The sequence below is a fragment of the Chlorocebus sabaeus genome, chromosome 20 (genome assembly GCF_047675955.1).
Source record: "Chlorocebus sabaeus isolate Y175 chromosome 20, mChlSab1.0.hap1, whole genome shotgun sequence".
In the NCBI taxonomy this organism is placed as follows: Eukaryota; Metazoa; Chordata; class Mammalia; order Primates; family Cercopithecidae; genus Chlorocebus; species Chlorocebus sabaeus.
In genome coordinates this window covers 90,059,539-90,085,661 of record NC_132923.1, presented here as the reverse complement: position 1 = coordinate 90,085,661, position 26,123 = coordinate 90,059,539, and the positions used below count along the sequence as shown (strand labels likewise).

The 26,123-nt window shown below is 48.6% G+C and overlaps 1 protein-coding gene across 1 annotated transcript; it reads left to right on the top strand.

Annotated features, from left to right (window-relative positions):
* Window positions 1-6,659: 6,659 nt before the first annotated feature.
* CYP4B1 (cytochrome P450 family 4 subfamily B member 1) lies at window positions 6,660-25,864 on the top strand. Its single transcript, XM_007978860.3, has 12 exons — window positions 6,660-6,884; window positions 17,293-17,434; window positions 17,625-17,669; window positions 18,980-19,107; window positions 19,941-20,065; window positions 20,371-20,522; window positions 20,668-20,774; window positions 21,537-21,727; window positions 23,509-23,642; window positions 24,418-24,482; window positions 24,584-24,666; window positions 25,081-25,864. The coding sequence occupies exons 1-12, from the start codon at window positions 6,705-6,707 to the stop codon at window positions 25,262-25,264; spliced, it is 1,536 nt and encodes a 511-aa protein (XP_007977051.2). The 5' UTR covers window positions 6,660-6,704; the 3' UTR covers window positions 25,265-25,864.
* Window positions 25,865-26,123: the final 259 nt, after the last annotated feature.

Here is a 26,123-nt window from a genome sequence, read left to right as displayed (position 1 = left end):
ACCATTTTTTTTGTGTGTGGGAATGTAGGCACTTCAGAGGCCTTGTTCACCATAATTTGGAACTTTCCTTAGGATTTGATCTAGTCGGATAGAGTTGGTCAAGTCCAATGGGAAAAAGACTGAAACAACAGCAAAAATGTAAACAACCAAACAACAAAAACAAAAACCAGTTAAACAAAACAAATGATTGCTCAACTTATATGATTACTGAGCGCTGTAATGGTAAGGAGAAATTAAGACCAGTGGGTTGTTTATTTTAACTTTAACCAAGACAAACCCCAATTCAGTTACTTACTTAGGGATGGGTCTGAGGCTGAAGACTGCTCTCTACCATCCTCGAAGCAGGAAAAGACTCAAACTTGTCTTTTCTTAGAAGAGAGCTCAGACTCCATAAAGGAATTACTTGTCTTCCATCATCATGGAAGCAGGAAAACTTGTCTTCCTTGTGTTGCAAGCAAATAAAACTCAAAAAAAACAAAAAGAGTGTAAACAAAATAAACTTTAGATCTCGATCAAATTTTAGGAAATCAGGGATTTTCTGGAGGGAGTGCTTCCAGGCCTCAGCAAATTGTCCTATTGTCCTACTGGTTTGAGTCGTAAGGATAGCTCAGGCTGCTACCAAGCAATGATAGGAGATTTGTCAAAGGTCAGGGGCATCTTCACTCAGAATCCCTCCATGGTTATCAAAATGTGAACCCTGAATATCTGAGACAGGTCTCAGTTAATTTAGAAAGTTTATTTTGCCAAGGTTGAGGACAGGTACCTGTGACACAGCCTTAGGAGGGCCTGAAGATATGTGCCCAAGGTGGTTAAGGTACAGCTTGGTTTTATACATTTTAGGGAGACGTGAGACATCAATTAACACATGTAAGAAGAATATTGGATCAGTCTGGAAAGGCAGGACAACTCGAAGCAAAGGCCAAAGGCAGGACAAGTTGAAGCAGGGAGGGGGCTTCCAGGTCATAGGTAGATAGATAAGAGAGAAATGGTTGCATTCTTTTGAGTTTCTGATTAGCCTCTCCAAAGGAGGCAGTCAGATATGCATTTATCTCAGTGAGCTGAGGGATGACTTTGAATACAATTGGAGACACGTTTGCCGTAAGTAGTTCCCAACTTGACTTTTCCCTGTAGTTTAGTGATTTTGGGGCTCCAGATTTGTTTTCCTTTCACAAGGATAAGACAAGGATAAGACAAATAACTGCTACAAGATTGAAAGTGAATGCAGCTAAGAAGAGTTGCAGATGAGGTGGCAGATTTAGAAGACTGGCCTAATTGGTGTTTCTGAAGTGGAGGTGTGGGAGGATGGCATCCTGGAGGAAGAGAGCAGTTAGGAAGGACTTGGATAAAGACAGTCTTTTTATGTCCATCTCCTTTGCACCCTCCCTTCCCTACTCCCATAGCCCCAGACCTCTTCAGACACATGGGAATTAATCTTTGTGAAAGGCCTAAAGATTTTTTTTCCCCAAGGAGTTTGAAAGGGAGCCTTCTAGTCTTGCCCTACAGGCCTGCATAATGCTGGTCTCTTAGGCAAGTACCAGTGGTCAAGGAGATCCGCTATAGTAACTCTGCAGCCTGGGGTTTAGGATCAATGGTATGTTGGGAAGTGTTTAACAACTGGCTTCTCAGGGGAAAAACTGGGATTTGTAGAATTTGCCAATTTCTGTCATGTAAATGTTAAATACTCCCATCATGGCCAATTTCGAGCTGCTAATGTGACACCAAACCTAGAGTTGGGAAGTGATACACACAATCTGCTCTTGAGAGCCAGTGCCAGCCTCTTCCAGCATACTAATGGACTGGGGGCCACCTACAAGCCTTTTATTTTTTAATTTTTTTTTTTACAGTTGAAGTTTTCTGTGGGATCCTTAAGGGAAAAACTAGGACTACTGGGTGGAAGCTTAAAAGAATGTTGGCTTCCACAAATCACACTGGCAAGATGGCCAAGGGTGAGTAGCTAGTAGGCTCAGGACCTGGGAGTTGACAGAAGCCTAGCCTTTGGCTCTGGTCACATGATGACTTGTTTTTTGCCCTAAAAATGTGGGTGGCTGCCAGATTTCAGCCAAGGGGCGGAGAGCAGGGTGTATGACAGATAGATCATGAGTGCTGGGCTATATTTCTGGCAGGAGAAGGTATGTAGGACCTCTGAGGCACAAGCAACATCCACCCCGCTCATCCTCCCTCTGACTTCCTCTCCCTGTCTGCCATTCCAGGCTGTGCTCTAGCCCCCTTGCACCCCACCAGCCTTGAGTCATGCCTTCTGCCACCTCCTTGTCCAGGTTTCTCATCTTTCACAAAGATCAGTGCATTGATAGCTTCCTCTCCTCTCCAAGCCTTCTGCAGGCCCCACCCCTACCAGCCCAAGTCATGGCACACATACAGAGGGGGTGATCTTCCTGGACCTCACCTCTGATAACTCTTGTCCCTCTGCCTTAGGCCCTCTCCATGGCCCCCTGCAGCCTAGAAGACAAAGTTTAGTCTCCTTACCCCCCTATTGAAGCTCTGTGCTAACCCTGCTCTTGACACTCCAGTTTCCTGACATGTTCCTCTCCTTCGTGTTTTCTGCTTGATAACGTCTCAGATATCTGTTTCTTCTCTAAACTAAGCCCCTCACTTTCACCATATCCAGATCATTGCTTGCTCTTATCTTATGGGAACTTTGCCCAGGATAATATCACTTAGAACTTCTCTATGAACCCCCTCAGTATTTCCCGGGCAAGCCCCACTGCTCAAAATGTACCAACATAATCCCACTTGTCCCTTCCCAGGTTAATTTCATTCAGTTTGTTCCAAGCTAACCCCCTAAATATGTTTCAGCCCAACTTAACCAAGGCTTTCCCATTTTCCCGGGTTTTCACTAGTATGTCACATAGAAATACTTTGGTTTCAAGCAGCAGAAAACCCAACTCAGATTGAATTTAAACAAAGTGGATTTGTTGGCTCATGTAATAAAAAGAGTCAAAGCATTGGCCTGGGCAAAGCATTCATGACTAAATCCTCAAAAGTAAATGCAACAAAAACAAAAATTGACAATTGGGACCTAATTAAACTAAATAAACAGCAAAAGAAACTATCAATGGCTGGGCGTGGTGGCTCAAGCCTGTAATCCTAGCACTTTGGGAGGCTGAGGTGGGGGAATCACGAAGTCAGGAGATGGAGACCATCCTGGCTAACACAGTGAAACACCGTCTCTACTAAAAATACAAAAAATTAGCCAGGTGTGGTGGACAGCGCCTGTAATCCCAGCTACTTGGGAGGCTGAGGCAGGAGAATGGCATGAACCTGGGAGGCGGAGCTTACAGTGAGCTGAGATTGTGCCGCTGCACGCCAGCCTGGGTGACAGAGTAAGACCCCATCTCAAAAACAAAACAAAAACAAAAACAAAAAAAAGCTATCAGCAGAGTAAGCAGACAACTTACAGAATGGGAGAAATATTTTCAAGCTATGCATCCAACAAAGGACTAATATCCAGAATCTATAAGGAACTTAAATCAACAGTAAACAATGCCATTAAAAAGTGGGCAAAGGACATGAACAGGCACTTTTCAAAAGAAGATACACAACTAACTGAGAAGCATATGAAAAAATGCTTATCATCACTAATCGTCAGAGAAATGCAAATCAAAACCGCAATGAGATGCCATCTCATACCAGTCAAAATGGCTATTACTAAAAACTCACAAAATAACAGGTGTTGGCAAGGCTGTAGAGAAAAGGGAACACTTACATACTGTTGGTGGAAATGTAAATTAGTTCAGCCACTGTGGAAAGCAGTTGGAGATTCCTCAGAGAACTGAAAATATAATTACCATTTGACCCAGTAATCCCAAAGGAAAATAAATTGTTCTACCAAAAATATACCTCCACTCGCATGTTTATTGCAGCACTATCTGTAATAGCAAAGATTAACAGAATCCACCTAGGTGCCCATCAGCAGTGGGATCAGATAAGAAAATGTAGTACATATACACTGTGGAATACTACACAGCCATAACAAAGAATGAAATCATGTCTTCTGTGGCAACATGGATGCAGCTGGAGGTCACTTTCCTAAGTGAATTAATGCAGAAACAGAAAACTGCATGTTCTCACTTATAGATGGGAGCTAAACACTGGGTAAAAATGGACATAAAGATGGAAACAATAGCCACTGGGGACTCCGAAGGTGGGGAGGGAAGAAGAGTGGCAAAGGTTGAACAACTTCCTATTGGGTACTATGTTCACTATTTGGGTGATGGGTTCAACTGAAGCCCAAACTTCAGCATCATACAATATAGCCATGTAACAAATCTGCACATGTATCCCCTGAGTCTAAAAAATAAAATAAAATAAAATAAAATAAAATAAAATAAAATAAAATAAAATAAAATGTAAAAGGTAATTCTAGCTTCAGGTGAAGCTTGATCCAGGAGTTCAAACAATGTGACTGATATTTAGTTCCTCTTGGTATGTTTCTCAGTTCTGTTGCTATAGTGTTGAGTACATTCTTGTCTGTCTCTTCCCACATTGATGGCTTCTGAGATTACATGCTTTAGGATTGACTTCAATATTGAAGAGATAATCTGTTTCAAGATAGCTTAAATTAAATACTGGAAATAGAATTTCATTTGTCCTGATCGGCTGACTGTGGTCATGTGCCTATTCTTGAAACAATCAATTACCGTGGGCAAGATGAATGCAGACTATGTTAAATAAATATAAGCCCATACTGGAGTTGAGGGTGAGGGCACTCAGAATGCACCCCAAAGCTTGTAAATTCATGGTACTGGGTGGAAGGGGGAAGCAAGGAACAGATGCTGGGGAGTCATTCAACCAACGTCCACTCTACCCACCCAACATCTTCTAAGCTAACCCTATTCACTTTCCAGGTGAATCTTATGTGGTCCTTGCCAGGAGCCATGGCTCTTTCACCAGGTGGGAGCCCATTCAGGCTCTCCTCAAAACACTCCATCATATGACCAGGATGAAACTATGCTGATAAATGAATTCACCATAAAGAATGGAATTTTGCTGATAGCTCATCATGTTCCTTTATTCTCTGACTTGAGTGACTTGCTTTTTAAATGGCGCACTCAATGTCTCAATCCAATAAAATAAAGCACAAATGTGAAATTTCAGGAAGTGTGACAGACCGATGGAGAAGACACTTTTGGAGTTCTTTCATTGTACTCTCTTCTTGCTTTCTCTGCCTATGGGTAAGATTGGACATGATGTCTCCCCAGCAGAGGAGGAGGCTTGGTTTCCTGTGCCAGAGGGGACAAGGAATCCATGTTGATGGCTTATCATTCTTTGAATTAGAACCTGTTATCTGAGTTCTGAGATTTGAGATCCAAGTCTACCTGATTGCTGGTTTTTTCCTGCCACCTCCCTGCCAAGAAACTATCAACAGAGTAAGCAGACAACCTACAGAATGGGAGAAATATTTTCAAGCTATGCATCCAACAAAGGACTAATGTCCAGAATCTATAAGGAACTTACAGATTCTTGCTCTTATCTCTGCTGGGAGGTTGACTTCTGCAGACTAACTCCCCAGGCTCCTTGCCATTTCACTTCTGATTGGCTTGGCTGATTGGAGACACTAGTAAGAGATTGGGGATGGGAGATGAAAAAGTTTAGGACATTTTTGCTCCATTCTTTCCCTGTTCCAGCATCACTTCTCTGGCACTGACTGTGTTCCCCATAAATACAACTCCCACCAAGCTACAGGAGCATGATTTCCTTCCCTTGTTCCTTTAGTCTTGGGGTATTGATGCATTTCTTGTTGTTTCTAGTTTCTGCATGCCACATCATATCTTGTTTGATTTCTTAAATCTGCCTGCCTCTTTGGGTAGCATACCCTCCCCAGGCAAGGCAGTGACCTGAGCCAAACTTGTTCTTCCAGAGAAGCCTGGGCTGTGGCATTGCGTGTTGCCACTGTCTTGCTGTGCAACTTTGGATATTTCTCTGCCTTTCTTTGAGCCTAAGTGCTTCCATCCAGCCAGGAGGGACTGAATTTCATGACTTCTTCTCATCACCCTGAAAGTTCTATGTTCCTAAGTGTCAAAATGGCACTATTGTTTTAGGGGTGGAGTTGGCCCCTTTCTGACCTGGTATTTCCCTTTTGGGGCTAGAACCTTGTCTCTGAAGGTGACTCACAAAAAAGAATTCAAAGCATTGGGAACCTAGCATAAGTGCTAGCTCTCTCAAGGGTTCATATTGAAGGGGACACTGGAAGCTTTCTTGAGAGAAAGCATAGGCAAGCTGAGCCTCTGCTTCATTATCTGGGAAATGGGTATAAAATGTGAGTGCCTCCGACCTCCTTTGCTGTTTGGGTTAAATGAGATAGTATGTAAAAAGTGCCTGAAACATTCACAGTGCTTGTATGAGAAGGCAGTGGTTATTATGCTGATGATTACACCAAGAATTGCCATCTGTTTGTTTTAAGGAATCAAGGTGGAATGCCCATTGCCTGCTTTTTTTTGGAGTTCACTATTAGGTTTTTCTTTAGCTGAATTTTGGGAGAAGGCCACTAGGCTCTCTCTTCTGTTGTTTGTGGCTTTGGGGGTTGCTGTCTCCGCCTTATGGCACTCAGCCCAGTCTTGGCTGCTGCTGGCTTCAGGGAGTGGCTGGGGCTGGGCGCTGACAGGATGCATGGGTCCAAAGTATAAAGGAAACCAGGAGCAGCTGGAGGCAAGTCGAACGAAGGCTGGGTGACTGGAGCTCCAGCCATGGTGCCCAGCTTCCTCTCCCTGAGACTCTCCTGCTTGGGCCTGTGGGCTTCTGGGCTGATCTTGGTCTTAGGCTTTCTCAAGCTCATCCGCCTGCTGCTGCGGAGGCAGAGGTTGGCTAAGGCTATGGGCAACTTCCCAGGGCCTCCAACTCACTGGCTCTTTGGACACGCCCTGGAGGTATGTGGAGGTCGGGGGTTGGGGAGAAAGAAAACATCCTCCCTTCTTTCAGAGAATCAGGTCTAATTCCTAGGGTGCTGTGGAGAGAGACTTCAAACTTGGGCAGGGGGATGATGTCCTGGGATCCATGGCTTCCATTCAGCTTTCCCACTGGAATTTCTCCTTCACTCCAGCCTTTCAAGCTGACTTCAGAAGTGGGGGCAACTTCCAAGTCAGGGCTCAAGCATGCCACAGATGCCTTCTCTTCATTCTGAGGCCCGAAGTTTGGACCAGGTTCTGCTAAAGGCTCAGCAGTGACAGAAAGGCAATGGCAGAAATCCAAAACCTCTGAATAGTCCATAGAAGTAGGCAATCTGTTGAAAGCTCAGTCAGCATCCGCGTTGTTGTGTGTAGTATAAAGATTTCCATTTATAAGGCAGGAAATGAGAGTGAGCATGAAGATGAGTACCACCACATGACAGGCTTCACCGAGTGTCTAGGTGGTTGGTGTCCCCAAAGGCAGGGCTCTCCCAGCCATGCCTATGGGTGGCTCAGGAGCCGTGATACCTTCCCAGGTTCAGATCATGGTTCATATTCCTGTTACTCCAGGAACTGAGTAACTCCTATTACTCCAGGTTGGAAACCACCTTAGCCCCTGCTCTTAGGAAGACCTCTTAGTTTCCTACTGTCATGGGGATCTAGACCAGAGGCTTCTAATTAGACACAGGGCAGGGAATTGGAATCGACTGGGAGAAGCAAATTCCTGGACCTCCAATCCCTGGAGATTCTAATTTGTCAGATTGGAGCTAGGAGTTTACATTTAAAAACCTGTCTAAGTGTTAGTGTTTTGATCTGCAGCCAGCTTGGGGAACCCAGGTAGAGATGCCAGAGACTTTTCTTTCTTTCTTTCTTTCTTTTTTTTTTTTTTTTTTTTTTTGAGATGGGGAGTTTTGCTGTGTCTCCCAGGCTGAGGTGCAATGGTGCAATCTTGGCTCACTGCAACCTCTGCCTCCCAGGTTCAAGCAATTCTCGTGCCTCAGCCTCCCAAGTAGCTGGGACCACAGGCATGTGCCACCACACCTGGCTAATGTTTTCACTTTGTAGAGATGGGGTTTCACTATGTTGGGCAGGCTGGTCTCAAACTCCTGACCTCAAGTGATCCACCTGCCTCGGCCTCCCAAGGTACTGGGATTATAGGTGTGAGCCACCGCACCCGGCTGAGATGCCAGAGATTGAGGCTCAGAGTGAGGCAAGTTCCTTCTTCTACCTCCTGAACCCACTTTCCTCATTCTCATTCTGGGCGGGGGGCACTGCTTCTCTTCCTTGATTGACACTAGAAATGAGCTTGACCTCTAGGCTTATTCTTGCCCTGACAGATAACCCTGTAACATGCATCCGGAAGACATCCAGGAAAGGAAAGGGTAGGTCAGAGAGATGAATCAGACCCAGGCCTGGGGTTCAAAGAGCTTATAGTCTGAGGGAAAAACAGACACCAGAGCCTTGCTCCAGAGCTGGGCGAGGTTCCTCCCCAGGATTCTGTCTTAGCCCCATTCTTTTTGTCTCAGTACTTGTCCTGTTGGGTTGTTGTCTTCTGTTTACCTGTTCATCTTCCCCACTAGGCTGTGGCTTCTGGAGGATGGAGATCTGATCTGATTCATCCCTGTACCCTCAGGGTTCAGCATAAAGCCTAGTGTAGGGTAGGCATCACTGAATGAACCAGTAGTGAATGTTGGAGAGTAGGGAGAGTATCCACAGAGGAGAAAGTATGATGGAAAAGAAAAGCACAGGGACCAGGAAGGCTTGGGAAAGGGTTTGCTAAGTACACAGGAGGGCCAAGGGAAGGTTGAGGTCTGACACTAAAGCGGTACGAGAGGTATTTAGAGAGAACTTTCTCCCTTTCTTCTTGTTCCCTTTCCACTTCTACCTGCCTTCGTCAAATTGTGTTTGCCCTCAGCCAGGGGCTTCTTTAGGACAGGGACCTTGCACCTTCACCTCCAGGTCAGAACTGGCTGTTTTCTTTCCCCCAACGGCCCCCACCCCCACCTTGAGAGTATGCAGAGGGCCTGGAACACAGCCTAGCTTTGGCTTCTTGGCTCTAACACAACTGTCTGAAGGGCCTTCCCTTGGCATCAGGTTGAGCAACAAAGGCTGGAGGGGTGACTACTTGTGAGAACTACAAAGGTTTCCTGGGGAACCACTGCAAACACAACTTCTGCAGTCCTCCAGGGTGTGGCGCCTCTGTTCTCCCTTGGATTCATACCTGAACTTGAGAAATGGGGAGGGCAGAGAGGGGATTATTTTCCCTAATGTAAAAACGAGGACATTGAATTTCAGAGGGTGCAAAGTATTTGTCTACGTCTGTTTAGTAGCTCAGGAGTTAGGTCAAGACTGGGCCCAGGACTTCTGCATTTTAATTCATAACATTGTGAGTCCATAAAAGGTTACTGCAAAGTTGATTCTTAGGCCCAGCAATGATGGGAGTAGGAGGGGGAGGAAGACTGGTGGATAAAGGGACTGGGGGCAGGGAAGAGCTGTCCATCAGGATTAATTTCTCCTTCTTGGTCTCCAATTACAGTCTGGAGGCCTTGGTAGCATCTACCTGTCATCCTCCTCAATTCTCAGAATGTGTCTTCTGGAGGTGGGGACATGTCCTATTCTTCCAGGGTCCCCCTCATTCCAGTCTAGGAACCAGGGAGGACTTGGCATGTAGTAGGTGCTCAGCTATATTGCTGGCCTGAGGTTGGAACCCTTGAAAGAAGCCAACAAATCTGATGTGTGTGTGTGTGTGTGTGTGTGTGTGTGTGTGTGTAGAATGTCAGCTCCCAGACCAAGGAAATGAGATTCTCTGAGACTGCAGAGGCCTCTTTCCCAGCGATGCCGTTTGCTGTGACAGTGCCCTTGACCTTGTACTGTGTAGTGAAGGCAGGGCTGTGGCTCATTTTCATTCAGTAAACATTGATCACAGGCCTTTGCTGTGCCTGGTTAGCTAAGCCACTTTACCTCTCTGTGCTTCTGTTTCCCTGTCAACAAAGTGGAGATAATCATTTTTACCTTACTGGGTTAGAAGGGGTTAGAAAGAGATAAAGTATAGGCATTTTGGGCAGATAAACGTCAGGTGTTAAATCATTGTGGAGGGATTCTTGCTACAAAACACCCTGGGGCATTTGCTTTCTTCATCACCTTCCTTCTTCCCAAATCAACCCAGTCTTTGTGAGCCAGATACGGTCCCTCTTTCCTAAGCAACCAGCAGTGTCTGATCAACAACTCTGGGTCTGGTCCTATGCTGAGGCCAGAGGATGAAGAATCAAGACAAAGAGGTTGCCTCAGAGGAACTAGGTCTGTAGGAGAGATGAATAACACAGTACAAGTGTTACCAACCCTTAGGCCTAGAGAAGGGCTCCTCTCAGCGTGGGGAGTCAGGGAAGGTCCAGGGAGGTGATGATGAGGCACATCCTCAAAGATCTGGAGGTAGAAACCTCTGGCGGAAAGTGCAGAAGAAAAGGCAGAAGGTGCTATCTGTGCAGAAAGGCACACAGCCTGGAAAAAGCAGTGTGTTTAGGAAATTAAATCGTCTTTTGGGGTCTAGGACATACCTGTGTTAGTAGCTCAGCAGTTCTGCAGTGGTGACAGGGAGGACAGAATGGAGAGGATGAGGCTGGAGGTGGACAGGGATGTCACACAGATCCTTGAGGCCAGGTCAAAAGGCTTTACCTTATTCTGAGGACGGTGGGGAACGATGGAAGGAATTTAAGCAAGGGAGAGACAAGCTTAGACTTATGTTTTAGAAAGATCACTTTGGCTTCACGGTGGTAAACAGACTGACAGAGGGCAAATAGGAGGCAGGGAGGCTAGGGTGGAGGTGATCTGGGCCTCCACCTTGTGTTGGGGAGTGAGCCAGTGGGCTGGAGGGAAGTGGAAGGTGGAGCAGGCCAGGTCTTGGCATGGGTGGGCACAGGAGAGAGAGGCATCGAGACCTCCACCGTAGCCAGATGTGAGGGTCAGTGAGGGCCCCTCCATGTAGCAGGAAAAGGAAATAAGGATTGCCCTTGGAGCTCTGTTAATTGGAGGCATCAACACAGCTGGACCAGAGCAGAATCTGGCAAAACTCATCAAAAGAGAGCCATAAGACTGGATTGTAAACACGAGGAATGAATTTTTTGTCTCAATTTTAAAATGTGGGCATCTGAGAGCCAGGAAGAGGAGGCTCAGTGGCGGGCAGCCCTGTCAGTGCCTGGGTATGGAATCCTTGAGTACTAGATTTGGAGAATTCTGTGACAGAGTCTCCTCCCATGACCTGCTACATCTGGCTCTTTTCACTCTGGTTTGCTAATTTCAAGGTAAAAATCACTTGGTGGGCCTGCAGAGGGGAGGGGCGGCCTCTACAGGACATCCCTCTTCATATTGATATAAACCATGGAGAAAATGACATTCCGTATTCCTGGCTGATTTTGGGGTGGGTGATGGTTCCATCCCCAGGTTCAGTAGGAGAGGCAGATTTTGGGGACAAACGTGTACGAAGATGTGTATGAGCGTGGGTTTGGAAATGCTGGGTCTGAGGAATCTGGAGGGTGCCATGCAGAGAGTTCCAGGGGTTGATTATGATTCTGGACCTCAGGAGACAGGTAAACTGGAAAGAGCTGTCAACTGAGAAATTGTTGGTAGGTAGATGGCACAGGAAACCACAGAAGCAGGTGAGAGCTTTCAGGGAGAAGATGCAACAAGGGAAGAGACCAAGGACTGGATCTGGAGGAACAAACAGTGGGTGAGGAGCTGCCCAAGGGGGCCACTGGGAGAGAGGGGAGGACATCCGGGAGACAGTGCACGAGAGACGGGGAGTCATCTGGGCTCAGCACCGGGGAGGGTGCTGGATTCCTTAGCAAGAGCAGCATAGGAGAGGTGGGGCTGTCGCAAGGAATTGGAAACAGTAGGCACAGCTCTTTAGAGAAGTTAGATTATGAAGGGATGACGAAATAAGGTGTTAGCTGGAGGAGGAAACTGAACCAAGGGAGGTTTGGTTTTGTTTTCCTTCTTTCTTTCTTTCTTTTCTTTCTTTTTTTTTTTTTAAAGTGAGAGACTTGAACAAGTTTTGAATGAGGATGGGAAGGAGCCTACAGAGAAGGTGAGGTCTGTGATTTGGTAGAGAGGGGCTGATTGATAGGTGAGGTACCTTGTGGGGAGGGTCGGAATCCAGAGGGACTGGTCTTGGACAGGCCCTGCACGCTCCTGTCCTGAAACAGAAGTAAACAGAGAGGCTGGGCGCAGGTGGGGTGGTCCTTCAGGTCTGCCAGCTGACTTTTTGGGTTTTCTTATCTGATGGGTTCTATTTTCTCTGGGAAGTAGAGCAAGGGTGATCTGCCTGGAATGAGGAGGGGAGAGGTAGAGGGGGCAGTTGAAAGAAAAGTTTTTGAGAAGCAGATTGTGGCTGATGCCATGGGGCTTTCCAGAAGGCATTTCTGCTGCTTTTTGCTGAAATGTCACCTTAGAGAGGCCTTCCTAGCCCACTCCCATCCATAGTGGCAGCCCTGCCCCTACTCTGCTTTTTTTCTTTCGGGAGTTATCACTACCTGAAATCATACTCTTGGCGTATTTGATTCTTGTTTATTTTCTTTCTCCCCGCTTGGAATGTATGCTGGTGGGGCAGGGCTTTGTCTTGCTCACCGCTGTAACGCCAGAAACTAGCACTGTCTCTGGCTCAATGCCCATGTGTTGGAAGAGTGGATGAATCTCTCGGGGGGACCCAACTCTGGGCAGCAAAGCTGCCCATGCAGACTGACAACAGATGACTGCACCCTCTTGGACTCTTGGGCATTTCTTGGGTCCCTGCCCTCCTGCCTTTTTAGTTGTTTGGATGCTTTCCTGCATTCCTCCTCTCACCTGATTGGGTGCTCCTGAGTCTGGAGTTCATCTTTGGATGCTGAAGACAGGGAGGGTGTTGGGGGCAGAGCACAGGCTTTGGAATCTAAAGACTGGGGCATGATGCTAGTTGTGTGACTTTGGACAAAGTCCATCATCACTTCCTAGCCAAGGCATGGTGGCTAGAGAGTCCTGGTGACCACACTGATCTCACCCAAAGTCCTTTGCTCCTTCTATTGAGCTAGGGGTTCTTTCTGTATATTATCTGTTCGCATGTACATGTGTAATCGTTCATTTGTCTTTGAAAGGGAGGATGGAGGATGAAGTCATGTTTGTCACCAGCATGGGAGGAATGCTCCCTGCTCCCTGGGGCATTTTGCATTTGATCCCCTCTTTTCAGGCTTTCCATGGCTCTGTTCAACCTCACGGCTGAAGCCCCAGTGAGTTTGTATACATTGAGTCTGCTTTTCCCACTGATTTTTATAGCTATTTCAGAGATGCTACTTCTACTCCCTTTTGGTTGGTTTTTCTTGGCTTCTAGCTCTTTAGCTTTATTTAAAAACTTGGCAGTGGCTTGGACTCATGCACACATGGAGCCCTGGTAATCTTGGGTGTGGGGAGAGGGACCATAGTAGGAAGACAGCCGAGACCAGGGCACCAAAGGGCACCTAAGGGTGTCCATCCTGGAGAAGAGCAGAACTAGGGGGTTCTAGCTCCCCACTCCCAATCCCTGCAGGACTTCCCTGGGCAGTGGGAGCCTGTGTGGTCCCAGAGGGAGACCCATGGGGAAGGCTATGGGCAGGGGGCTTTCTCTTTAGCGACTAAGACGCCTTTTGAAGAATTAAGACTGTCCAAAGATGGTTGGGGTGTTTTGAAAAGAAGTTGCCTGTCACTAGAGATGTTTGAGCACTTGGGCAGGGATTCTTACCAGGTGTAGGCGCTGGGCAGGCACCCTGTGTGCTGGGAATCTGAGACTGACATGACCTGCCTTGAGGGAACAATGACATGCTGCCGAAAAGGAAACCTCTTCGTCTTTCTCCTCCGTCATCTTCGGTTTTTCGAAACTCTTATCCCCATTTTGTGAGCCGACTTATTTTTGTTCTGAAGCAGCCCCCTGGGGCACTGCAGCTGCAACACACTGGTCAAGGGTAGCTTGTTTCTTGGACACTGGCCCACTGAGCTTCAGGTCAACTGGCTGATGGCTTGAGCAGGCTTGCTAACAAGGGCTGCAGAAAGAGCCTAAGCCAGGATCCCTGGTCTCCCTTAACTCACACTGGATGAGTAATCCAGTTGTGTAATCCTGAGCTGGGACACTTACAGGGCTGGGAGGTCTGGGACAGGAAGAGAACAGGGCAGGAAGATAATTCCCTTTGGCCTTTGTACTGCACGTTTCCACCTATAAAAAGAGGTCAGGGTTCCACTAGGCAATGTTGAAATCCCTTTCCCATCTGATTCTTGGAGCAAAGCTTACTTTAGACTCTTGGGAAGCAGAGAGGAGAGTGGTGACATATGCTTGCTCTTCCCAATCCTTCCTGTGATTTATTTCTGGTGAGGTCAACAAGAAGTGCCAATGTGAGGGTGGGAGGTGAGGCTGGGGAGCTGGGATCAGTCAATTATCTTCATGCCCTGTTCTCTTCCTGTTTCCTTCTTTCTGGAGAAAAAACAAGCCATCCCAGACCTCCCAGCCCTGTAAGTGTCCCAGCTCAGGACTGCACAACTGGATTACGCATCCAGTTGTGTAATCCAGAGGAACTGTCCAGGCAGCCACGTGTACCCCACAGGGAAGACGCCTCAGCCCTCTTGAGGGGCTGCAGCTGCAATAGTGGGACCAGGTGCTGGGAGCTGTCCTCCCTCTTACCAGGCTCCTGGGGTAATCAAGGCAGGTGCCTGGCAGGTGCTTCTAGTTCTCTAGCTTTATTTAAAAGCTTGGCCATGGCTTGGGCTCATGCACACGTTTTTTATTTCTTTTAGATTTATTTATTTCTTAAATAAATCTAAAGAGCTAGTAGAAAGTCGGGCACAAGGAGGCAGCGACAAGCTGGCTGCGACCTTGATCAGGGCACAGGCTGTGAATGTGGTCAGTATGAGACCAGGGTCTTGTGCAGAGGTGCACAAGCATAACTGATAAGGAGGGGAGTGAGGCTCGGATGAACCAGATCAGCCAAAGGCTCCTTCCGATCCTGAGATCCTATGAGTCTGGCTTTTTTGTGATGTAAGCCTTTCCTTGACCCATCCAATTGGGCTTTCTGGACCTGGTAGGGATGGAGAGAAAGGGAATGGTCAGATGACCAGGAGGTTGGTGAGGAAAACCCAGCAGGGCAGATGGAAAAATAAGAGAGACACTGGGGAAAGGAGCACTTCCAGTGGTACCAGCCAGGAAGGAGGCAGGGATACCAGGTTTCCTCTTACCTGTGTGTGGAGATAATTTTTATCACTTTATGTTCTTTTTGACATTGTGTACTCAAGGGCAGTGAAAACTCTTACAGTCCTGTTGGGTTGAACTCAGGATTCCGAGTTCAGAGGCAGTGAGGGAAGGGATCTATGGGATGATTACACACGACTCCACAGAGGGCCTAGGAGGGGAAGAGCCCTAGAGAAGGCACAGACGGGTGGCTGGAGGCCAAAATAGGCCCAATCCCATGAGCCCTTGGAGATAGTGGCTTGGGCCAGAAAGGATCCCTCGGGGCTACATTATCAGATGCCTGTGTCCTTCTTTAAGAATATTCCCTGGAAGATACAACATGGATGTCTTAGTCCTTTGTGTTGCTATAAATGAATACCTGAGACTGGGTAAAAGGTTTACCTCACAGTTACACAGTTCACAGTTCCACAGGCTGTACAGGAGGCATGGTCAGTGTCTGCTTCTGGTGAGGGCTTTAGGAAACTGCTATTCATGAGAAGGAGCAGACATCACATGACAAGAGAGGAGGAAAGGAGAGAGAGAGAGAGAGAGAGAGAGAGAGAGAGAGAGAGGTGCCAGACTCTTTTTAACAAACAGTTATCATGGGAGCCAAGAGAACTCACTCAATCCTGCCAGAATGGCCCCAGGGCCATTCATGAGGGATCCACCCCTATGATGCAAACACCTCCCACGAGGCCCCATATCCAACATTGGAGATCACATTTCAAAATGAGATTAGGAGGGGAAAAATGTCCAAATTATTAAGGTTTGGATATTTTTCCCTTCCTAATTTGTGTGGATACTATAAACGAGTAGGTGGCAATTGTGAGAGAGAATTTTAGAGAGAAAAAGCAGGCCCAGCACAGGCTCAGGCCTCAACAGGAATTTTATGGGATTGTAACCTAACATCTCTATTCCTCAGGCTCGCTCCTCTTCCCTAAAATGGGACCACTTAGAATTGTGAGGATTCAATCAGGTCAAAATGTAAGTAGCTTAAACAAGGTCTGGCACACAAGTGCTTAATAAAGATTAGTCTTACTATGCCTCCTTACAAACTCCAGAGCTTGGACCTTTCCTAAGGCCCCTGGGCAGACCACTAGGAGTGTTAAGTGTATCTTTGAAAGACTCCCACTAAATGAGGAAAAATAGTTAAATACATTACATCCCTATAGTGAAATACTACATGACTGTTAAAAATATTAATGACAGTTAAGTGCACTAGCCTGGAAAGGACAAGATATACTTAATGAAAAAAGGCTGGTTTTGCAAAAATATTTATTATATAACTTTGTTTACTTAAAACACCTCTGGGTGAGTATATGTGGCTATAAAACCTCCAAAGGACATGTACCAACCTCTGGATGACCCATTCAAGCTCATCCAAGGTGACTGTCCCACTATGGGACACCTCCTGGAAGACACCGTGGTCTTTCCCACCCCAGCACCTTTGTGGTTGCTGTTTTCTTACCTGGAATGCTTTTCCTTTATGCGTCACACAGCCAGAGCCTCACCATCCTTCAAGTTTCACCTTAAATGTTGTCTCCAACAAGAAGCCTTCCAAGATCACCCTATCGAAGCAGGCCCTCCCTGTTAGTGTCTCTCATAGCACTGTTTTTATTCTCAGCAATCGCTATTGTCTGTGATTATTTTACTTAATTGTCTACTTGTCTATTATCTGTCTTCTCCATAGAATGAAAGGGCAGAACTTGTCTGTCTCATTCCTCTGAGATGTTGAGAACAGAGACCTGTACATGTAGGCCCTCAATAAAAATGTGTTGAAAGATGCGGCAGGGGTGGAATTGAGGCTATTTCTCTATTGCACAATGAACAAATATTACCTTTATAATGAAAGAGCTTTAATGTGGAGAAGAAAGCACTTTCTGGCTGCAGTGCAGTGGAGAGTTGGTGGCAGGTGCCAAGTGGAAGCAGGTTGGCTAGTTTGGGGATGTTGAGCTAACCCCGGTGTGAGAAGAAGGCGACTTGGACTTAGAGCAGTGGTTGTAGGGCTGGAGAGGGCACTAGGCCTAGGAATATTTAGGAGAAGGGAGTGCAGGAGAGGTAAGGAAGCAACCAGGGCCTGCCTGAGCAGCCTTCTCCCCTGCCCTCCCAGGAACTTGGGGCCTGGCTGGAGACAATGTGTTCCTGAGTGACCTTGGCCTTCTGTCATCATTTCAGATCCAGCAGACGGGGGGCCTGGACAAAGTGGTGTCCTGGGCCCACCAGTTCCCATATGCCCACCCACTCTGGTTCGGACAGTTCATCGGCTTCCTGAACATCTATGAGCCCGACTATGCCAAAGCTGTGTACAGCCGTGGGGGTGAGGAGAGAGGATGGGACTCTCAGGAGAGGGTGCGGCTTCCTGAGAACAAAGGGCTCAGGGCACCATGTGAGGAGGAGGCCTGGGCCTGTGTACTAAGTCTGGGCGGCTGAGGTGCCCACCCTACTCATAAACAAGCCTTCTCTAGGAACCCCAGGTCCCTGCTTGACCTGATTGTCTCCTCCTGCAGACCCTAAGGCCCCTGATGTTTATGACTTCTTCCTCCAGTGGATTGGTGAGTGACACCTGCCTTCCCTGCCATGCCCACCTCAGACCCATGGTGTTGGGTGACTAGGATCCTGCCCTGTCCTGCTCAATTGGTTATCTCAGATGGCCTAGTTCCCGGGTACCCATCCTAAGCTCAGCTCTCAGTGGGGAGACAGGGGAAGAGCAAGAGAACCCCCAGCTGTGGAGCCAAGGCATCTTCTCTGGCAAGGTCTGCCTTCTCTAGACAGGGCAAAGGCTCTGGAGAATGTGTAAGTGTGAAGAACAGTTTCCTGAAGGAGGGTGGCACTAGAGTTGATCCAAAAGGAGATTTAAATAGGTGGTGCTGGCCAGGGCAAGGGTCTGAGGAAATGGTGTGGTAGTAGGACCATGGCTGGTCACCAGAGGCTGTGAGGCTGTCGGGGTGGCTGCAAGGTAGAGCCCAGCTGGGAAATGAGGCTGGGCAGGGAGGACAGGTCAGCCTTGACTGCCAGGATGAGGAGATGATTTGATGTCGAGAGTAGGTGGGAGTCATTGAGTATTTTATTTTACTTTTTTCTTTTCAGAGGTAGTCAAGTTAAACCCACTGAGTGTTCTTTAGCCACCATATGCTTCTCCAAAGCTCCTCTTTTACTCATGATCCTATGGGGTCTTCAGTGTTTTCCTGGGAGCTGAGAAAGGGCAGGGCCAAGAGGGAGAACACATTCCCAATCCTATTTACTCACCGAGTACCACTGGGAAGTCTTTTTGCTTCTAACATTCTTTTCAGTTATCAATGGGAGGATAAAATTAGAAGGCAGACAGAAAAGGATCAGGAAAATGAAGAGGTGGTTTTGGAGGCAGAAATGCATTTCCATTGCTGGGTGTGTTGGGGTGGGGTAGCAAGGCTCCCACCTGAGGCCATGAAGCACGAACACAGTGGGCCATTCCCCAAGTCCTGAAGCTGTGGCGAGTCTCAGCAGCTGACAGTCAAGGTTCAGCAGGCTCCCCCGGCTTGACCGTCCCCAGGGGGATGTATGTCCTTTGTCTCATATCTGGCAATGTCATCTGACACAAGTTCCTGGACCCAGGATTTTTGGGTGCAGCTGAGAGGCAGAAGCTGAGTCATCCTGTCCTAAGGAAGGAGCTCACTCAGCCAAGAACTGCTGCCACCTGTGTCCTGAGGCCCTGGTAGCCTAGGGCGAGAGCATGGAGGGCAATACTGGGTCGCTTAGTGGCCCATCCTTGGAGGGTTCCAGGCTCAGGGATGGAGTCGGGTAGGATGTGCTTAGCCCCAGGCTGCCAGGGGTGGGGTGGTATCTCCTGGACTGACCAGCCCTCTCTCTCCTATCTCTTCCCCAGGGAGAGGCCTGCTAGTTCTTGAGGGACCCAAGTGGTTCCAGCACCGCAAGCTGCTCACACCTGGCTTTCATTATGATGTGCTGAAGCCCTATGTGGCTCTGTTCGCTGAGTCCGCACGTGTCATGCTGGTGAGCTCCCTGTGCCAGAGTAGTGGAGGCTGTGGGCTGCTGGGCTAGCCCCTCTCCACCATGATCTTGTCCTGGGGAGAGCAGGTGGTGCTCTGCGGTGAGGAGAATAGCTGAGCCCCAAGACCTGTTCTGCCTGCAACAGCAGTGCCAGATCCCTGCACTGCTGACATGTGCCACACGCTGCCACTGAATCTCTGAGTGTCCTGGCAGCCCGGTCCTGGTCTCCATCAGGAGACCCAGCCCTCTTTCCTCCCAGGCCAAAGGGTCTCTGTGAGAACTTACCAAGACTCCTAGCATAGCAGGTTTGAGGACTGCCTTTATTTGAGAGTATAGGGAAAGGCTTTCACACGTAAAAAGTGTCTCCTCACTTTCTGTCTACCACAACTGCCCAAAATTCTGTCAATACAACTCATCTCTAAGAGGGATGTCAGAGGTCAGGCTCAGAGTCTCAGGGCTGGATAATCCCCAGGTTATCCAGGCTAGTCTTTCCCCTTATAGGAAACTCCTCTCCAGGATTACTTACACACACGCTGTGCTGGGGCGCTCACCACCTCTCAGCCGTCCTACTCCCTTAGAAGCTACCCTGACTGGGAGAAAACATCTGTGTGCAGTGCAAGATCTGCCTCCTGGTCCTGCCCTCTGAGCCTGTAGCCCAGAGGCTGCCAAATTGCTACCTACCCTATCCTGATATTCCAGCAGGATGGAGGGCAGGGCAGGGACTGGGAGTGGGTGAAGGGGGCTTGCTGGTGGAGGATAGGCTATGGGTCCTGGAGTGAAGCTTGTAGCATCCAGTCCAATTGACCCCCACATTGCCTCCTATCCCTGGACTCCAGGACAAGTGGGAAGAGAAGGCTCAGGAGGGTAAGTCCTTTGACATCTTCTGCGATGTGGGCCACATGGCGCTGAACACGCTCATGAAGTGCACCTTTGGAAGAGGAGACACCGGCCTGGGCCACAGGTCAGGGGCCACCTCGGGGCTGACCACACTGTCTCCAAAGCCAGATTACAGGGGAGAGTTGGCAGGGGTCCTGGGCCCTGACCTGAGAAGAGATAATGTCCTGCCCCAGGGAGCCTTAGCTTGCGGGGAGCCAGGACTTACTCATGGTGGGGAGAAACATCTGGCTTTAGCGAGGAGGCTTAAGGGCAGGAGAAGAAGGGCAGGATGCTCTGTGGTTGGGGCTAGATTTCTGGAATGGAGTTGCTCTGGCTCTGCTCCTGGGCCAGTGTCTAAGCCAATCCTTCCTCCTACCCTCTGCTTGGCAGGGACAGCAGCTACTACCTTGCAGTCAGCGATCTCACTCTGTTGATGCAGCAGCGCCTTGTGTCCTTCCACTACCATAATGACTTCATCTACTGGCTCACCCCACATGGCCGCCGCTTCCTGCGGGCCTGCCAGGTGGCCCATGACCATACAGGTGGGCCTTTCCAACAAGGCTCACCCCTAGGAAGCCTGGGTTCCTCCTCCTGGCCCCTCTCTGCCCCCTCCTATTATAGGACCCCAGTTGCCCTTTGGACACAAGATGGCTTCCCAGGCAGTGACGCTCTGTGCTTCCGGTTCAGACCAGGTCATCAAGGAGCGGAAGGCAGCACTTCAGGATGAGAAGGTGCGGAAGAAGATCCAGAACCGGAGGCACCTGGACTTCCTGGACATTCTCCTGGGTGCCCGGGTGAGTACATGATTCCTCACCGCCTGAGGACTGGTCCCAGAGAGGTCTTCAGACCATCCTCCCAGGACAGCGGAAGGAGCTCTTAAGCATTTCCCCCTCTTTACTCGGCAAATATAACCTGTTCCTCGTCCCAGGAAACATATTAGCAAAGGTTCAGAGGTGGGCAGGTGTAGGGTGTGTGTGCCTGAGCTGTGGAGTTGGGAGCCTAGGTCATGTGGTAGTGACTGGATGACATTTCTAGACTTCTAAGATCCCCCAAAATGTTGGCGTTGTAGAATCCTAGAATCTTAGACTTCATTCATTCATTCATTCCTTCTGTAAGTTCTTTATTCATCAACTCTAGAAACTCACTGAGCTCTGACTCTGGGTCAGTTCCTGTGCTAGGATGCAGAGATGGGAAAGACCTGGCCCTGCCCTCCAGATGCTTACAGTCCAGCAGGGGAGATAGTAGGTAGATGTTGACCAAAATGTCTTCCTCTGGCAGGTGGTATTCTGCATGCCCAGTGAGCAGAACTAACAGTCAGGGCTGGACAAGGCACAAGTCATTTGGCCAGAGCAATTAGGGAGGGCTTTGTGGAGGAGGAGGCATCCAGGCCGAGCTTTGAAGGAAGATGGGAATCTGGGGGAAGGTCCTAATCCACCCTCTGAAAAGAAGCTTTCACTCCCTCCCTGAGACCTTCATTTGACAACCACTGCTATGAGTTCTTCTTGTTACCCATCTCCAATACTTCGAGCTGTCCTATTATGCCTTCCCTAACCCAGGATGAAGATGACAGCAAGCTGTCAGATGCAGACCTCCGGGCTGAGGTGGACACATTCATGTTTGAAGGCCATGACACCACCACCAGTGGTATCTCCTGGTTTCTCTACTGCATGGCCCTGTACCCTGAGCACCAGCATCGTTGTAGAGAGGAGGTCCGTGAGATCCTGGGGGACCAGGACTCCTTCCAGTGGTGAGTGAGTCTGAGGGTGGGCCCAGTTTATCCTGCTCAGCCCTTGGGAAGGGCGGTGCCCATCCTGTGCTGAACCATCCTGGAAATCAGGTGAGGTGGCGGCGGCTGTCTTGTTTCCCCCAGTGTCATACGATTTGTGACAGCGGGGGGTGGGGGGTGGGGGGTGGCTGGGCACAGACACACCCCTGAGCCCATTCTCCCAAAATGGAGCCTTTTCAGATGTGTTATGTAGAGAAAGTTGTCAACAAGAGGCTGCTATTTTGTGTGCTAACTTCTTCTGAAGGTAGAACCTGATTACCCTTCTGGGTTCCTGGATAGAGTAGGGAGAGCTGGGAGAGAAAGAGGTGGAAATGTGGGGGTGAACAGAGTTGGGACAGCTAGGAGAGCCAGTCCCTTGCTACTTGCCTTTGGATGGCAATACTCAGCTTCCAGATGCCGTATCTCTCCTGCTGGTGAAGGAGAAAAGACTTCCCCAAACTTCATCACTTAAAAACTTTCCATTGTTTTCCCCTGTTTCTTGGCCCAAGACTGAACTCCTGAACACTTCAGGATTGACCTTGACCTCTCTTTGCAGCGTGAGCTCTAAGAGTCTCTCAGAAGCTCCTCCAACCTTGCTCGCTGTCTGCTCCCCTCAGGCCTTTGCTTGTGGTCAGACACCCTGCCTTTATCTCTGGGCTCCTGAGCAGCCTCCAGCAGGGGGCTAGGCACACAGCAGGGGTACAGAAAATGCTGAGCCGGTGGGGGAACTTTAGATCCACTTGAGGGGGACTGACCTTTAACTCCAGGGTCTAGGACCTGGAGTATGAAGCTTCATGACCATTTCTGTTGGTCATATGTGAGAATTCCCCCGCACAGGGTATCCAGGCACATGCCAGGTGCTATCAGGGCTGCAGAATGGAAGAGAAAGAGAAGCCAAGTTGCTGCTCATGGGGTTTTGTGAGAGACAAATTCACATAACCAAACAGCGAGAGAAAATTACAGGATCGCGTGGTCTGAAGGCTGAGCGCAGAGAGAAGGAGTGAGGCTTGAATTGACTTTCTAAGGAGGGTTAAAATTCAGGCAAAGAGAGAGAGCTAGGCATTGTAGGCTGGGTAACAATGTGAACACAACCCGAGGCAGGGATTAGAATATATATTTTATTTTCACGTCATTCCATCTAGAGCTTGAAGCAACTTAGAGGACATTTATTCAATAAAATAATAAAATGCAAATGAAAAATAAGAGCCAGTGGGGAGTCTGGGGACTCTGTAATAAAATATTGCCCAGTAGTTATAGTCGGATGTCGTATCTGGGCCTAAGCTTCCTGGTGGCCAAGGGGAAAAGACACACACACACACACACACACACACTCACCTCATTAAACAATGCATGAACTTTGGTTGATTCATTCAACCAACGTGTATCAGCCCCAGTTTCTTTCATTCTACTCAGTAGGGGAAACCAAGTTGGAACCTAAAGAACTATCCTTTGTAGGCATCTTTGGGGGTCCTGAGAGTTGCAGGGGTGACCTTGTCTTTGATGGCTGTGTGCACATTCATCGTTAGTGTCCTGTGCCTTCTTCTCCTACCAGTGAAGATGAGAAAGGGATGCAGAAAAGTGGAACCAGATCCCTTAGATCTGAGTGTCCACACCATGCCAGGCCTGGCCCGGGCACTTGGAACCCTGTGGCCCTGACTCTTGAGTGTGTGGTGGTGGTGAGGGAAAACTGGGGCTGGAGTCTGCTTTCTTCCCAAATCCTGTTGCTTCCCATTCCCAGAATGTTCTGGTTGTGTTGCTGGCAGGGATGATCTGGGCAAAATGACTTATCTGACCATGTGCATCAAGGAGAGCTTCCGCCTCTACCCACCTGTGCCCCAGGTGTACCGCCAGCTCAGCAAGCCTGTCACCTTTGTGGATGGCCGGTCTCTACCTGCAGGTGGGATGGGTAGATTTGGGGGTGGAAATGGAGTCCTCTGCATGCTCCTCTGGCACCCTCTGTGCCTTTAGTCAAATCTTTGCACTTTTGGGGAAGAGCTCAGGCTTTGCGTTCAGAGAGCCCTGGGTCTCAATCCCAGTCCCACAACATATTGATCAATTCTTCTACCTCTGAGCCTCCATATCCCCTTCTGTAAAATGGGGGATGAGAAGAGTATCTATGTTTCAAGGCTGCTGTCAGGATTAAAGAGACAATGTCCACCAAGGCTGCCATGTACCACCATGCAGATCATGCCCTGAAGAGCACTAGAGAGCATCACTCACATAGACTATGATGCTGTGCAGTGTACAACCTGCACAACTGTATGTGGTAGCTTCGTAAAGAGTGTTAAGCCTATACCTGGTTCATAGTAAGCACATGAATGATAGCTGTTACTGTTGGCAGTGTAATATTATGAATAATAATTTCCCAAGAGTCAGTTAGCTGAAAAGGTTTAATAGTTCCTTCCTGTTCTACCTCATGATGGAGGGGTTCATTCTCCGTTTATTCATTTCACAAATGTCTGTCAGGTGCTGCACCCAGTGCTGGGGGTACAGGAACTGGGCATGATAATCATCAAAGTACTGTGATGATTCGGGTGTGGTCATGAACTCTGTCACTGGCAGTGGTCAGCAGGGGCTGGCACCCCAGGGGGCACTAGGGGACTCTGACCTTATATGGAGGTAGGCCTGGCTTCCTAGGACTACCTGGTCACCAACCTCTGTTCTGCCCACAGGAAGCCTGATCTCTATGCACATCTATGCCCTCCATAGGAACAGTGCTGTATGGCCCGACCCTGAGGTACCCTTTCCATGGGCTGGGAGATCAGACAGGGTTGGGGACTGGGAGGGTCACCCTCTGCCAGAACCTGGTGAGTGTTTAAGCAAGGCCTGTCTTCTCAGGTCTTTGACCCTCTGCGCTTTTCCACTGAGAATGCGTCCAAACGCCATCCTTTTGCCTTTATGCCCTTCTCTGCTGGGCCCAGGTATGGAGAGACCCAGTATCCCAGGCCCTCAGGACTGGGGAGGAGAGGGTGGATGACATCACAGGGGAGGCACTATTAGAAGGTACTCTGAATAAGGGGGAATCATGCTGGGTTTGTGGTGATTCTAATGCAGGAGCCTTCTTGCAATTATCATATTCCTGTCCCTGGGAAGTAGGTGGGATAGGTGAGTCATTCCAAGAGAGACCCCCATTCCAGACCCCCACCATGTGAATCTACCTGGTCTGGGACCCTCACCATGCTCCCAAGGTTTGTTTCATAAGCCCAGGTCAACCAATCTATCAGCAAGTTATTCATCCAAAAACAGTTATTGACTTTTGTTGGCTGCTAAGAGCACTGAATGCCGTCACTCTGGACGCTCCATTGCACAATGACTCTTTGTGCTGCTTGCTACAGGAACTGCATTGGGCAGCAGTTTGCCATGAGTGAGATGAAGGTGGTTACAGCCATGTGCTTGCTCCGCTTTGAGTTCTCTCTGGACCCCTCACGGCTGCCCATCAAGATGCTCCAGCTTGTCCTGCGCTCCAAGAATGGCATCCACCTCCACCTGAAGCCGCTGGGCCCTGGGTCTGGGAAGTAGCTCTGATGAGAATGGGGCCCCAGACAGCTCAGGTTGTGATCTCTCCCTGGGCACCACCCTCCCCGGGCTGGGTGTAGAGGAGTTGGGGCACCCTGCCTTCAGAAGGCTTGTAGTTTAGAAGGGGAGTAGGCATTACCATAGACAACTCCTAGAGGACAGTGCTATGTACAGATGTGTGCCTATAAATGTTTATCATTCATTTATTCAACAAACATTTGGTGAGCACCTATTTGATTCAAGAAACTTCATTTATCTCCTATAATTGGCAAACTTAAAAATGCAGCAGAAACTTACATTCCAACCTTAGAAAGACTCATAGAGAACACAAGGGAAGTTTTGCCCTGAGATTCGTGGTTATGACTGGATACCACTGAATAGAAGAATGGCTTAGGGGATTGCCCCTTCACTGAGATGTGTTTCTTTGTTTAACTTTGTATGTGTGTGTTTCGAATATAACAGACATAAGAAAAAATTGCTTAAATGAAGACTGTACAAAACAATAAATGATTCTGAAGCAGACTCTCTTGTAACGGTCACTGAAGTCAAGAAATATGGGATATGGTATCACTGGTGTGTCTTCCGCTCCTCCTGAGATGTGTCTCTGTGGCACCCCTGCCGTTGTCAGTGTCTGTGTCTCACAGCCACGTGGTGCTCCAGGCATCCAGGGTTCAGCTGGGGAAGGTGGCCAAGTGGCATTAGAGGGGGGCTTCCTGGAGGAAAGGAACCCTTCTCCCCCACTTGAATCAGCTTAAATCAGGCCTTGAGAAGGCCTGGGAGGCTGGATGGGAGGGGGCCATTTTCCTACTTCTGTATGAAGGCAAAGAACGTGTAAGACACTCATCTGGGAGGAGCTTGAGCT